A 15847-nucleotide genomic window follows, 5' to 3' on the forward strand; every position below is an offset into this window, starting at 1 on the left:
TATTAAAAATTAATTTTTTTCTTCTGATTGGAAGATCACATTAAAAACTGAATAAATTCCAGTGATTTTTAAATTTGAAGTGTATTTTTGTTTTATAATAAAGTTTAAAATAAAAAGTTTCAAAATTAAAAAGAAATGAAAGAAAATAAGCAGGCAAGCTATGAATTGAGAAGAATATATTTGTCATGCATGTATCTGACAAAAGTGCAAACTATAGAAATAAGAACTAAATAGAAAAAATGAAAAACACGAACAAACTTTTAATTCCCACTGAAAAAGAGTAAAAACCATTGCCCAAATTCTTTGGCCAAATTATGCTAATCAGACAGGGCTATCAGCTCCCTAAAGCTTTGAGAAAATAGCGTTGAACACAGGAGAAGATGGGGTTTATATAGCCAAAAGAAATTGCAAGACTAGACAGTTTTCAAGGGTTGCAGGATTTCCAGGGGAATTTTGGTTACATAGGAACTTGGAAAAATGTCTCAAAACTTGTTTGGCAGAACACCTTATCAGAGTGGAGGTCAGGGTATTGGTTATGGAACATGTCAAATTCCAGAAAATGGGTCAAGACCTGGTCAAACCTAAGTTCTACAGAAAACAGGAATGGGTTATTTTGACCTTGTAACAGGTGGCTTTTAATCTTAACATGGAGTCAGGTTGGTCCATCAAAACACTTAACAAAAAAGAGTTTAAATAAATAATTAACATATGAAAAGTTGACAGATACAGATTGTCAGAGAGCAGGTGTAAAGCCACAAAGGAGTACGACTATTCCTCCAACTAGAATTGAGAGTAAAGGACAGCAAAAGGGAATTTTGTGTTTCTCTAACATCACTAGCATGACAAGGCAAGCACACAAGCAAACAGGCTGGTGAAAATGAGGAGAGCTGAAACTTAGATATTGATGGAAGATAAAGTGATTCACACATTTTGGGAAGTTGTCAAACTCTTACTTTATATATTTAAAGCTAAGCCCATATCTATCCTGTGACCTAGCGATCCCCAAAGAAGTAGAAATGATGGATACACAAAAAGCCAGGTAGAAGAGTGCCCTTAATAACTGAATTCCTAATATTCTCAAACTGGAAGAAGAAAATGGAAAAGCAAACTATGGCCTATTTAAACAAAGGAATACCAGCAAACAATGAAAGTGCACTATTAAGATATACAACAACAGAGGTGATCTCAAAAACATGTTAAGCAAAAGAAGGTTGTATGCTTCATATACTTGAGGTTCAAGAGGCAGCAGCTATGTGTGGGTTTTGGAGTTAGAGAGTGGTTGCCTTGGGCTTGGACTTAAACTAAAAGGAAAGAGCAGAAGGAAATGTATGACGAGCATGCATAGCTCAGGTAGAGGCACATCGGTAAATAATGTCAGAGCTCATCAAGTCAAACGAAGATCAGTTCATTTTGTTTAAATCATACTTCAGTAAGTAAACAATGTATTGAATGAAATTGAATGACATTCTGAAAAAATAAAAGGATCTATGAAAGTATGATTAGAAATAACCATGGACATATTTCTTTAAAAACAACTTTCCCTGAGGATTGTAGTGTGAGATAGTAATAGTATAGTAATATGTATTATTTGTAGTGTGAGATAGTAATGGTATAGTAATATGTATTATTTGTAGTGTGAGATAGTAATGGTATAGTAATATGTATTATTTGTAGTGTGAGATAGTAATGGTATAGTAATATGTATTATTTGTAGTGTGAGATAGTAATGGTATAGGAATATGTATTATTTGTAGTGTGAGATAGTAATGGTATTGGAATATGTATTATTTGTAGTGTGAGATAGTAATGGTATAGTAATATGTATTATTTGTAGTGTGAGATAGTAATGGTATAGTAATATGTATTATTTGTAGTGTGAGATAGTAATGGTATAGGAATATGTATTATTTGTAGTGAGAGATAGTAATGGTATAGTAATATGTATTATTTGTAGTGAGAGATAGTAATGGTATAGTAATATGTATTATTTGTAGTGTGAGATAGTAATGGTATTGGAATATGTATTATTTGTGGTGCTGCAGTGCCTTTCAAATTAAAGATGGCAGTCTAGTCTCTTTAAAATTGTGGAAGATGGGCCAGCAAGATGGCTCAGCAGAGGGTTCTTGTAGCTAAGGTTTATGAATGAAGCTGCATGTCTGGAATCTACATGCTATAAGGAAAACATCCTGGAAGTCATACACACAAACTAAGTAAGTAACTGTAAGAAATAAAATAAGTTGCAGAAGACTACTGCAGATTTAAAAGAAATGTATCTAGACAGGCATGGTAGTGCCGGTCACTCGTCCCAGCGCTGGGCAGACTGAAGCAAACAGGATTTCTGTGAGTTGGAAGTGACCTGAGCTGTGTGGTGAGTCCAGTCTGGACTGTGCTACAAAGTGAGATCCTGTGTCACAAACAAAATAAATAAGTACAGTATACCATCTTCTTCAGCCAAAGGTTTTTTTCCTTTAAAATTTTTAATGTTAAGTTTATATATAATTAAATGTGTGGGTCTTGGGTGCACATTTAATGTTTTTTAACAATGTATGTATCCTATGTATTAAACACCTTATCGAGTGGTAGAATGTTTCTGTCACCATAAACCTAATATATTGGTCACACACACACACACACATATTGAGACAGGGTCTTACTTGACTGTCCTAAAACTCACTGTGTAGACCAGCAGACTGGCCTCTAATTCCTTGAAGTCAACTTACCTCTTCCTTCCAGTGCTTGCATTAAAGGTGTGTGCCGCCATGCCCACCCATTCCCTTTATATGCATGTGTGTTCATATTCTTTCCCTGTTATCCCTATAAGATTACTAAGTAAGTGCAAAGTTCTTTTGTTCCCTGTAGCTACTGTAAAAGCAACAACAAAATCTCAGTGTCTCTAGTACCATTAAGAGTAGTCATTATGACAGCTCAGAAATGGTAGATCCAAAATGAAAATCACCCAACACAATCAGTTTTTGGAGTTTCCTAATATAAATTCCAGATTAGTACTGGTAGTATGCCATAATTATATCATAGGTGGGACATTCCAATAGCCTTATCAATCAGAGTAAGCTTAATAATAATTATCTGCCGAGGCATGGTAATACACTTGTAATCCCAGCACTGAGTGAAGGTCATAAGTTCAAGACCAACCTGGGTTAGTAAGAAAGAACCTATTTTAAAAGGGAAAAGAGACCAAAGACTGATCTGCCTTCAGCTGCTCTTCTCTGGTTATCTGGATACCTCTAATACCTGTTTTAAGTATCCTAGTGATAGCAGCTAATAGTTCATAATAATACTTTTATATCCCATATTTCACTCTAAAAGAACCCTTAGTTAGTACTTTCTAGACCGTTTATAAGAGGTACAAAATCAATAATATGCAGGCACCTTTTTGGTTGAACATGATTTTAACAAGGTGACAAAGCAAGCTACAATTCATGAAGAGAATCAAAGGCAAATGCCTTATCTATTGGAAATTATAGAGAGAGCATTGATTTTTTTTTTCTTAGCAGAAAGATCTATGCTCAAATTTTAGTTTTGCTAAGATAAAAGGTTTGACCTCTTAACGGAAAGTACAGTAGTAGCAATGGGACTGATGATAATCTGAATCTTAGAACACAGTCTTTGTTTAATGGTAGTGTTAAATATTTCTAAGGTATCAGTAAATATCTGAAGCAGGCATAAATTATTATAGAAGTGGGTTAGTATCTACTGCATTTTGTTTGCATCCTGAATCCTTTGCCTTTTCTAGCTGACTCTAATCCTCTCACCTTTTCTTTCCTTTTTTCTGAAAGGATCAATAAATGACCCTCTTCTTGCTGACCTCGTAATTAGTAACTCAGTCTCTCTCAATCTCTTCCCATTATCAGAGGTAATGTGTAAGTCCCTCAGAGCTTGGAGGAAGGTAGAATGGAGTTCTTAGGATCCTAGGATTGTTTTTTCTGAATCTTAACAGGTTAAAAGTTAGAAGATCGTGGTGAAACTGAGGGAAAGAAGCATTTGGGGAAGTTTATGCACACGATATGCCAATATACTAAGATGTGTGATTGCTGGAGGAAGTCCCAGTTAGAGAGTAGGCAAAAGTAGAGTTTTAGTTTCCTCTCTGTGTATGGTAGTTATAAATATTTCCCTTTTAAGGAACAGAAGTGACTGAGAAGAGGGGAGAAGAGAGGAGGAAATTCTTGGTATGAAACACAGAGATTGGGGAGGGGGAGTTTTCCTGAAAGCTATAAAATTGTTTTCAAGAAGAAATATATTATCTACAGTTGCAGTGTTTAGACATTTGGCAATTGGATAAAATAATTTTTGGTGAAAACAGGAAAACAGATGGACATAAATGTACAATAGGGAAGTAACTTTCATTCCTTGTACATACACAGTGAAATCATTCTGGGCAATAAATTCTTGGAGAAGTTGACTAGGGCTTGGGAAAATGTCATCGTTTATGACCAAATACACACAAACAGGTGAAAACTCAAGATGAAGAGGTAATGGTAACTACCTGGTAGAGAGACTTAGAACCCTTTCATCCCGCAGGAAGGACTGCATTAGAGATAAAATGCTACAAGTGTTGGATTTTTTTAAAAGATGCTGTAACAATTTTGGCTATTGTGGATATAGGAAATAAATGCCTTTTGTTCCACCCAAACAAATATATATCATTTAAAATGTTAACTATAAAAATTGTTTATCCCATAGTTTCTAGAACAAATACCAAGGTTACTTTTAAAGGTGACACAGCTGTGGATGCATTTTTTCCTCATTCTTTCTTCTCTCAAGCCTCGATTCCTCTTCCTACTTACTTTCTCTGTCTGCCAGCCCCACCTATACCTCTACTGCCTAGCTATTGGCCATTCAGCTTTTTATTAAACCAATCAGGTGCCTTAGGCAGGCAGGGTAAAAAAAAATGCAACACATCTTTACTAGGTAAACAAATACAACACATCTTTACATAATTAAAATAATGTGCCACAACATACTACCTTGCTTGAGACTGATTCCCTTAGGTGACTGTTTGCCAGCCTAGCTGACCCACAGAGATTCTGCTATCTCTACCATCCATCTTGCTAGAGAAGAACTAGGGTGACAGACTTGTGCTATCAGGTCTGGCTTTATGTGGACTATGGGAATCTGAACTTAGATTCTTATGCAGGATCCTCATGTCTCCATCTACCATCTTGCCATAAGAGTGCTGGGATTACAGATGGGTTTTATTCATCTGCCTTCATATAGATTCTGGAGATCTGAACTCAGGTCTTGTGCTGATTTAGCTTCCTAGTCCCTCATTATGTTTCCTTATACACATTAGTTAGGTGATAATAAGTAACCACCATAGAAAACAAGGCTTCGAGGAATCTAGGAACAAACAATAGTGTGATAGCAGATATTTAGAGAAAGCAGATGATGAGTTGGAGACCAACACTAAAGAAAAAATAGTTGGGGAAGATAAGAGATAACATTCCAAGCTAAGATAGTAGACTGATTAGAGACCCACATGTTCATAATCTACTAATAGAAATTGTAGGTGAACAAATGAGTATATTGAGTAGAGCAGAAGGACCAACTTTTCCTTTTAAGTCATCCCTTATACATGTTTATGTTCTCTAGCGTACAAAAATATATTAATTTTCAGGAACAAATTCTGATGCGTTAGACAAAAATGTGCAATATTATGAAAATGCATACCACTTAGAAGAATATAAAGGAGGAAGCTGCAGGAAGTTGCGTAGTTCAGGCAAGTGCTCCAGAGGGTACTGTAGTAATATGGGGCGGCAGGGCTGCGTCCCCCACACCCGGCCACCCACATGGCTAGCTTATGCTCCGAAATAACAACACACAAACTGTATTCTTTTAATCACTGCTTGGCCCATTCTCTTCTAGGCTAATTCTCACATATTAATTTAGCCCATTCCTAATCATCTGTGTGTAGCACCCCAAGGTGCGCTTACCGGGGAGATTCTAGCCTAGTCCATCCTGGGTCCGAGCTTCATCACGTGTGTCTGCCAGGGAGCAGGGCATGGCGTCTCTGCTGAGGCGTCTGCTCCGGAGAGCAGAGCTGTTGAGACTCTGACCTCACTTCCTCTTCCTCCCAGCATTTTGTTCTGTTTACTCCACCCACAGGGCCAAGCAGTTTCTTTATTGGCCAATGACCTTCCTCCATCAGGGTACAAGTGGCAGACCTTAAGACAGAACACTGACAGAAGACTGCGGGTAAGCTGAGGAGAGCACCGAGCTTTCCTAGAATTTCCTTGTGGCTTTAGTAACAAGCACTGCTGAGAGTTTCCAGGTCTGGCTCCATAATTACACTCCACATTATATATTGCGTATTAGCAATGAGAATGTGCTGGCCAGAGTCCTCATCTCTCACCGTTGGAATACATAGCAGCAGTTAGTAATGTTTCATGTCAAATTTTCATAAATATCAAATTGAGATGCCCTAATTATTGTAGAGATCTGAAATATCTACCTCATTTGAGAGGAATAATGTTCACTTTGAAGGTGATAAATACATTCAACACCTGAAAGAAAGAACAAGGAAGGTTGTATTAATTTGCATTTTCCTGAGTTACTTAAGGTATTTTCAAAGATCTGTAACTAAATGTAAGTACTTCTCGTCAAAATTATTATTTATTTCTAGTCATTTAGTCCTTCAAAATGCAGAAGGAAGAAAAGTATTACAACTTATTCTCCAACAACTGGAACTTATCAAATGAGCCCATTTTCTTCTTCTACAACCCCCAAAGAACAAGAGTGCGGAAACAGACCATCAAATGGTTAGTTGAACATTCTTTTCCACTTATGGTAAGATTCTTCTAGTTATTGGTTAAATCAAGATTTTGATTTAGTGATATATAGCTCTTGTTGCAGCTGGGTTTTCTCTCTTCTCAAGGAATTTAACATAGAAAAGGCTAGAGTGAAATGTTACTTTGGACATAAATGTAAACTTTGTAGGCACTTATTTTAAAATGCTGCTGCTGTTCCCTTACTATTCCATCCATTAAACAGAAGTTATGGCCTGACTGCCTTCAGCTACTATCAATTATAATGGTTACAGATATGCCCTTAACAAGCTATCCATTATGTGCATAAATTAAAGGGCATATAACTCAGGTGTTGCCACGCTGCGGTTTAAGAGGGGTACTTCTAAATGTTATTCTTATCCATATTGTCCATTTAGCTTTACCCACATTTAGTATATGTTTACATAGTTTACACTTATTGTATTTCAGCCATAAAATAATAATAACCTAATTTTTATGTAAAATTATTTTAAAATATTCTTCATTTAATTCTGACATTTATATTTGTTATTCTCTAGTAGTTTGCTGCTAAGATCTATATTTAAAGGCACAAGTCTCAATTTCATATGCTTAATTTTTTTTATATTGTAAAATGTCATGAATCGGTGATGTCATTTTCTGTAATATAAAATTTTAAATAAGCTCAAATTTAATAAAATGTATTTATGCTGTGGTTAGCCTAATTTATATTTTATTGTTTAACATTTATTGGATGTTAAGCATATACTAGAATGTATAAAGAAATTGTCCTCATTTTACCTAAGATATTAAGGTATTTAGATATTAAGCTATTGAGTGTCTTTAATTTTAGTTTAATCAAGTGTTTTATCCTAAAGCTATTAATATTATGTTTGTTTCCACAAAACTTATGAAAATCTATACATTTCTCTCAAGTTCTATAGTTTTATATACCTGATATAGCTTCTTAATTAAAAAATAAAAGCTTAGAGATTGCATATCTCTGTATGAAAATCTCAGTAGATGTTAAATTGGTGCATACTCAATTTCCATATTGAAATTAAGTAAGGACTTAAGGGAACATTCCTTTTGCCCATAAAAAGATTGGTCACATGATTTCACTTGACATTTATATGGGTAATTGTCACATTATAGGTACTAAGTATGCTCTTTTATAAAAAAGTCAAACTGCAAGGGTTTCTGAGGTGTTGGCAATATTCTACTTTTTGACTTATGTGGTGATTACTGGTTCACTTTGGTTATTAATTAAAGTGGACATATGTGTTTAATTTACTCTGATAGATATGTATGTATGAGTATATGTGTGTATATATATATACATATACACACATATCACATATGAAACTTTGTTAAGGTCCTGAATTAATTCACATCATTTGTAATCATACTCTCAATACTAATATGTCTTCTGAATGTTTTAGAAATAAAAAAGCCTAATCATTATCAGATATCATAAGTTCCAAGTTATAAAATAAAACAAAGTAATTTAAAATTCAGATGAGATCATGACCTCCTTTTCTATTTCCCCCTTTTAAAATATTGTTCAAACTTGAACAGGAAATTTAAATAACATTTAGAAAACAATTTATTTCTACTTGCTCCTCATTATACTTGATAATAAACCCCAAATCCTTATACTTGGATTTTGCATCTTGTGTTCAAGTCTCACAGATCGAATGTGGAGATCAGAGGGCAATTTTGAGTGTCAATTCTCGCCTTCCATCTTGTTTCACTTGTTTCTGCTGCTGGTGTGTTCTCTGAGCTAGCTGACCTGTGAGTTTCAGAGCAATCTCCTCTCTCTGCCTCCTGTCTCCTGTAGGTATGGAGGTTACACATGTGCACCCCCACACACTCCTGAGACCGAACTCACATCGTCAGAGTTGTATGACACTGAACCATCTTCTGAACAAAAGCCATTCATCCATCAAGTACCATTTTTCTTCCATGTTTTAGCACCTTTGTCATCTTGGTCATTCTGAGCCCGGGCTGACTTTGACTCTTTGGTCTTCTTCCCCCCACCTCAGAAGTACTGGGATTACAGGCATGCACCACCATGCCCAGCTTAGACGAATTATTTTGTGTAGCTTCTTTAAAACAGTAGCTGGCCCTAATAAGTGCCATGTGTTAACCATCGTCATCATCACCAATAATTGTGCTTTCAAGTCTTATCCACTGAAAGCTGTTTTCCTTAGGTAAGGAAAAGGCTCCCTGGATTCCTGCCAGAACCTTTAAAAACAGTTCTGAACTCAGTGTAGAGTCAATGATAACACACTTATAATAGGTGTTTTGTAAAGTTGTATTTAAAAAAAAAAGTCAAGAGCACAAGTGTTAAAACATGTGTATATAATCTAGAAAGAAAAATGCTGATATGACCCCATTGTCCTCCAATATGTGCTGTGTGTTGTGTTCCCTCTTTTTGTTTGTTTGTGTTTTGTTTTGTTTTTTCTGGGAGGGTTTTGTTTGTGTAGTCCTGGTTGCCTGGAACACACTCTCTAGACAAGGCTGGCCTTGAACTCAGCCACCTGCCTCTGCTTCCTGAGTGCTGGGGTTAAAGGTATTTACCACTGAGCCAGGCGTGTATTGTGTTTACTTTTTAAAGAGAATGGAATGAAGAAAAGAGAATGATTAACTAAAAAATGTTATTTGGAGAGATATTTAAAGTCCTACTTAGTAATTGAAAAGTACTTAAAGAGCTAAGAAAACCAAGATTTTTATTGACCCACATAGTGGCTAATATGTGGTTAATTATTATGCAATAATACAAATATTTAGAAAAGCATTGAACACCTGATAAAAATTCTAGTAAAATAATTTAGGCTGTCACTGGCTTCTGGGGATAAAATAGGGACATGAATTACAAGTTAAGGAAGCAATTTTATTATTTGATTTTGGAGTATACTTTACTGAATATACTCAGTATAGTACAAAATTCAAGAAATTAACTTTTGGTCAAGATTTTTTTTTAAAAAAAGGAAATGAAAAACTGAAACAAAATACTTTCTTTTCCTTACTACCCTTCTGTTTTTCCCTTCCTGTTTAATATTCAGCAGTCTAAATTCAACTTTGTTGTGTGATTGTTTTCTAAGCTGAGTCAGGTGATGCTTACCAGGCCAGTCTCAGGCCTTCTGATTCAGTCTTTCAGGTGCTGGAATTACAGGTAGCTAAAATTTGTCAATTCAATCGATTAAAATTTGGCCAATCACCTCTTTAACATTGTGTTCTTTTCTTTGTTACACTCATGTAGGAAAGACAAAGCAGAATAACCTCAGCTCACCTGTGAGAGAGGAATCCACAGCAAAAGACAGCGATGAGTAAGCTTGGCTTTAAAGTTACAGTCACTGAATCGTACTCAGGAAAAACTTGACTGTTTTTAAATGAATCCTTTAATTTTTTGTAAATTAGTAGTTTATAACTGGGCTGAATTATTCTATCTAAACATTTATTTATTTTATATGCTTCTCTTCTTAACTTTCTGTTAAGGAAAGTACTTGTGTCTTACAATGGTTATGTAGCAGGAGTGTATAACGCATTCATTTTAATACTGATTAAGCCTAGGTCTAGGCTTGTGTATATAGACCAGTTTGAGGTAAAACTAAGAAAATCTCCATTTAACAGACACCTGGATAGAAAGGGAGCAGATTGGCACAAGCATGGAGGGAGAGGGTGAGGAGGGCTCTCCTCAGCCCAGGGTAGATGCCAACACCCAGCCCAGTTCACATTGGCCTGCCACCAGTACCTCTGAGTGAAAGTATTTTTTGCAGAAATTCTGTGTATCCTAGAAATACTATTTATGTATGTCAACCTGGAATGATTGAATTATCAAGGGAGTTGAATTTGCAAAGTGGCTCATATGCTCACCTCATCTATGAAGTGATTTCTGCATGCTATACCATAGGATGTAAAGTGAAGTTTCAACCCACTTAGAGCTCATAGTCTTATGTTGTAAGTTAATATGCCCTCAATTTAGAAATGAGGTATATTGAACATGTTTTCTAAATCATTTATAGGGAACTCTGAAGCGTTTATCTAATTATTCTTTATTAATAAACACTCAGGAGTCAGAAATGGGATAAGCACCTGATTGATCAGAGAAGTGGTGGCAAAGTAACCAGTGATCTCCTTTCTTTTTTCCTTTCATTTTTTAAAATTTATTTATTTAAACAATCTTTTCCTATTTTACATACCTATCCCAGTTCCTACTCCCTCCCATCCTCTCACTCCCCCCACTTCCTCCCACCCCATCCCCCATCCATTGCTCTGAGAGGGTGAGGCTTCCCATGGGGAGTCAACAAAGTCTGACAAATCACTTTGAGGCATGACCAAAGCCCTTCCCCCTATATTTAGGCTGAGCAAGTTATCCCTCCAAAAAGAATGGGTTCCAAAAACCAGTTCAAGCACTAGGGATAAATCCTGGTTCCACTGCCAGTGGCTCTACAGACTGCCCAAGCCACACAACTGTCACCCACATTCAGAGGGCCTAGTTTGGTTCTCTTCAGGTTCCTCTGCTATCAGTCTGGAGTCAGTGAGTTCCCACTAGCTCAGCTCAGCTGTCTCTGTGGGTATCCCCAACATCATCTTGACCCCTTTGCTCATATTATTGCTCCTCCTTCTCTTTGACTGGTCTCTGAAAGCTTGGCCCAAAGCTTAGCTGTAGATCAACTGCTTCCATCAGTTGCTGGATGAAGGCTCTATTAAGGTAGTCATCAATCTGACTATAGGGGAAGGCCAGTTTAGGCACCCTCTCCACTATTGCTAAGGTTCTTAGCTGGGGTCATTCTGTGGATTCCTGAGAATTTCTCTGGTGCCAGGTTTCACGCTAGCCCCATAATGGTTCCCACAATCAAGATATCTCTTTTCTTGCTTCCCTTCTCTATCCTTTCCCCATATCAACTCTCCCATTCCCTCATGTTCTCCTCCTCTCTCCCCATTTCCCACCCTCTTCCCCTCCCATCCTCCCTTCTACTGCCATCCCCAAACTCCCAGTTTTCTCAGGAGATCTTGTCTATTTCCCTTTCCCAGGGGGATCCATGTATGTCTGTCATTGTTATCTAGATTCTCTGGGGTTCTGGACTACAGGCTGGTTATCCTTTACTTTATGTATAATATCCACTTATGTGTATTTACTGTGTTTGTCTTTCTAGGTCTGTTACCTCACTCAGGATAGTTTTTTCTAGTTCATACATTCACATGCAAATTTCAGGATGTCATTGTTTTATTACTGTTGATTAGTACTTCATTGTGTAAATGTACCACGTTTTCTTTATCCATTCTTCAGTTGAGGGGCATCTAGGTTGTTTCCAGGTTCTGACTATTATAAATATGCTGCTATGCACATAGTTGAGCACATGTCCTTGTGGGTATAATTGAGCATCCTTTGGGTATGTGCCCAAGAGTGGTATTGCTGGGTCTTGAGGTAGATTGATTCCCAATTTTCTGAGAAACCGCCATACTGATTTCCAAACTGGCTGTACAAGTTTGCATTCTCACCAGCAATGGAGGAGTGTTCCCCTTACTCCACATCCTCTCCAGCATAAGCTATCATTGGTGTTTTTTATCTTAACCATCTTGACTGGTGTAAGATGGTATCTCAGAGTTGTTTTGATTTGCCTTTCCCTGATGGCTAAGGATGTTGAGCAATTTTTAAAGTATCTTTCAGCCATTTGATATTCTTCTGTTGATAATTCTGTTTAGATCTGTACCCTATTTTTAATTGGATTTTTGATATTTTAATATCTAGATTTTTGAGTTCTTTATATATTTTGGACATCAGTCAGTCCTCTGTCCAATGTGGCGTGGTGGAGATCTTTTCCCATTCAGTAGGCTGCTGTTTTGTCTTATTGACTGTGTCCTTTGCCTTACAGAAGCTTCACAGTTTCAGGAGGCCCCATTTATTAATTGTTGCTCTCAGTGTCTATATTACTGGTGTTATATTTAGGAAGTGGTCTCCTGTGCCCATGTGCTCAAAGCTACTTCCAACTTTTTCTTCTATGAGGTTCAGTGTGGCTGGATTTGTGTTAAGGTGTTTGATCCGTTTGGACTTGAGTTTTGTACATGTGAATAGATAAGGATATATTTGCATTGTTTTACATGTCGACATCCAGTTATGTCAGCACCATTTGTTAAAGATGCTTTATTTTTTTCCATTGTATAATTTTAGCTTCTTTGTCGAAAATCAGGTATTCATAGGTGTGTGGATAAATATCAGGGTCTTTGATTCAATTCCGTTGGTCCACCTGTCTGTTTTTATGCCAATAGCAAGCTATTTTCATTACTATAGCTCTGTAGTAGAGCTTGAAGTCGGGGATAGTGATGCATCTGGAAGTTCCTTTATTGTATAGTATTGTTTTGGCTATCCTGGGTTTTTTTTGTTGTTGTTGTTTTTCCGTATGAAGTTGAGTATTGTTCTTTCGAGGTCTGTGAAGAATTGTGTTGGGGTTTTGATGGAGAATGCATTGAATCTGTAGATTGCTTTTGGTAAGATTACCATTTTATTATGTTGATCCTCCCTATCCAAGATCATGGGAGATCTTTCCATTTTCTGGTATCTTCTTCAATTTCTTTCTTCAAAGACTTAAAGTTCTTGTCGAACAGGTCTTTCACTTCTTTGTTTAATGTTACACCACCCAAGAAATTTTATGTTATTTGTGGCTATTATAAAGGATGATGTTTCTCTGATTTCTTTCTCAGTCCTTTTATCACTTGTATATAGTAGGGTTACTGATTTTTTTTAGTTGATCTTGTATCCTGCCACATTACTGAATGTGGTTATCTACCAGTTCCCTGGTAGAATTTTTGGGGTCACTTATGTATATAATCATATCATCTGCAAATAGCAAAAGTTTGACATCTTCCTTTCCAGTTTGTATCCCCTTGTTCTCCTTTTATTGTCTTATTGCTCTAGCTAGAACTTACAGTAGTATGTTGAATAGATATGGAGAGTGTGAACAGCCTTGTCTTATTCCTGATTTTAGTGGAATCACTTTGAGTTTCTCTCCATATAATTTGATGTTGGCTGTTGGCTTGCTGTATATTGCTTTTATCATATTTAGATACATTGCTTGTATCCCTGATCTCTCCAAGACCTTTATCATGAAGGGGTGTTATATTTTATCAGAGGCTTTTTCAGCAACTAATGAGATGATCATATGTTTTTTTCTTTCAGTTTGTTTATATGGTGGATTACAATGACATATTTTTGGGTTTTTTCATTTATAGATTTATTTCCTTATTGTACAAATTACCACACAAATACAGAATTCACAATAGCACTTAAGAGAGCACAGAAATCTTCTCTTGACTATAAAAAATAATAAACTACAAGAACAACTCCCCATTTTCTGGACGAGAGTGCTGCCAAAAAGAAATTCCTTGTAGGTGGATAGGAGGTTTTGTAGATGGTTGAGACTGCAGTTAAGCTTCATACTGTATTCCCAGAATCAATATGAGGAATGAAATTCAAGATTCACATGAGTTTCTTGTGATAGATTTTCGTATGTTGAAACATCCCTGCATCTCTGGGATGAAGCTGACTTGATCATGGTGGATGATTTTTTTTGATATGTTCTTGGACTCTGCTTGCCATTATTTTATTGAGTATTTTTGCATATATGTTCATGAGTGAGACTGGTCTGTAATTTTCTTTCATGCTTGAGTCTTTGAGTTTTTTTTTTTTAATCAGGGTTACTGTAGCCTCATAAAAAGAGTTTGCCAATGTTCCTTCTGTTTCTAGTGTGTGGAACAATTTGAGGAGTATAGGTATTAGCTCTTCTTTGACATTCTGATAGAATTCTGTGTTGAAACCATCTGGCCGTGGGCTCTTTTTGGGGGGGGTAGCCTTTGATGACTTCTATTTCCTTAGTAGTTATAGGTCTATTTAAATTGTTTATCTGGAACTGGGTGGTGGTGGCGCATGCCTTTAATACCAGCACTCATAAGTTCGAGGCCAACCTGGTCTATAAGAGCTAGTTCTAGGACAGGCTCCAAAACTACAGAGAAGCCTTGTCTCAAAAATAAATAAATAAATAAATAAATAAATAAATAGTTTATCTGGTCTTGATTTAATTTTGGTATGTCTATCTATCCAGAAAACTATCCATTCTTTTTAGATTTTCCAATTTTGTGGAGTACAGGTTTTCAAAGGATGACCTAATGATTCTTTAGATTTCCTCAGTGTCTGTTGTTGCTATGTCCCTCTTTTCATTTCTGATTTTGTTAATTTAGATGTTCTCTCTCTGCCTTTTGGTTAGTTTGGATAAGGATTTGTCTATCTTGTTGATTTTCTTTAAGAACCAGCTCTTTGTTTCATTGACTCTTTGTATTGCTTTCCTTGTTTCTATTTTATTGATTTTGACCCTCAATTTGATTATTTCCTGTCATTTACTCCTCCTGGGTAAGTCTGCTTCTTTTTGTTTTAGAGCTTTCAAGTGTGCCATTAAGTCGTTAGTGTGAGATTTCTCTTTTTTTATGTGGGCACTTAGTGCTATGAACTTTACTCTTAGCACTGCTTTCATGATGTCCCATAAGTTTGGGTATGTTGTGCATTCATTTTTATTGAATTCTAGGAAGTCTTTAATTTTTCTTCCTTGACCTAAGGGTGATTCAGTCATGTAGCTAAAATTCATTTGAAGTGGGGCTAGTCTGAATGAGATGTTTCAGTATAAATATACATCAGACTTGAAAACTACAAAGATATCTCAGGAATTTTTATATTATTTTATGTTTAAATAATAATTCTATGAATATCTTGAGCTAAATAATGTCATTAAATTTTAACTATTTCTTTCTATTCCTTTTAATGCAGCTACTTGAAAAGTATGTGTGAATTACATTTCTGTTACGCTCTGGATATGTATTCTTAGATGATGAGATTAGAATACAGCCTGAAACCGCAACAATGATTAAGTCATCTTTGGCTTGTTTATTTGATAGAATATTGTTCAGCCCTTAAAATTATCCATTTTTGGTGTGTGCATCCCTCAGAAGTTAAGCAGTTGTAGTGGTCCATGCCCATAATTCCAGCACTCTAGAAGCAGAAGCAAGAGAATTGCTACATATATGAGAACAGCTGG

The 15847-nt window shown here is 36.2% G+C and overlaps 1 protein-coding gene across 1 annotated transcript in view; it reads left to right on the forward strand.

The window, feature by feature from the left end:
- LOC121448926 (integrin subunit beta 3 binding protein) overlaps positions 1-15847 on the forward strand; it is a 46309-nt gene that overhangs the window by 18170 nt on the left and 12292 nt on the right. The window contains exons 3-5 of the mRNA XM_041653212.1: positions 6121-6210; positions 6638-6773; positions 10024-10090. Coding sequence (XP_041509146.1) covers positions 6121-6210; positions 6638-6773; positions 10024-10090 — 293 coding nt within the window. The remainder of the gene's footprint in view (positions 1-6120; positions 6211-6637; positions 6774-10023; positions 10091-15847) is intronic.

The sequence above is a fragment of the Microtus oregoni genome, unplaced genomic scaffold (assembly GCF_018167655.1).
Source record: "Microtus oregoni isolate MIOR12 unplaced genomic scaffold, Mior012 000005F_ref0000423, whole genome shotgun sequence".
NCBI classification, from domain to species: Eukaryota; Metazoa; Chordata; class Mammalia; order Rodentia; family Cricetidae; genus Microtus; species Microtus oregoni.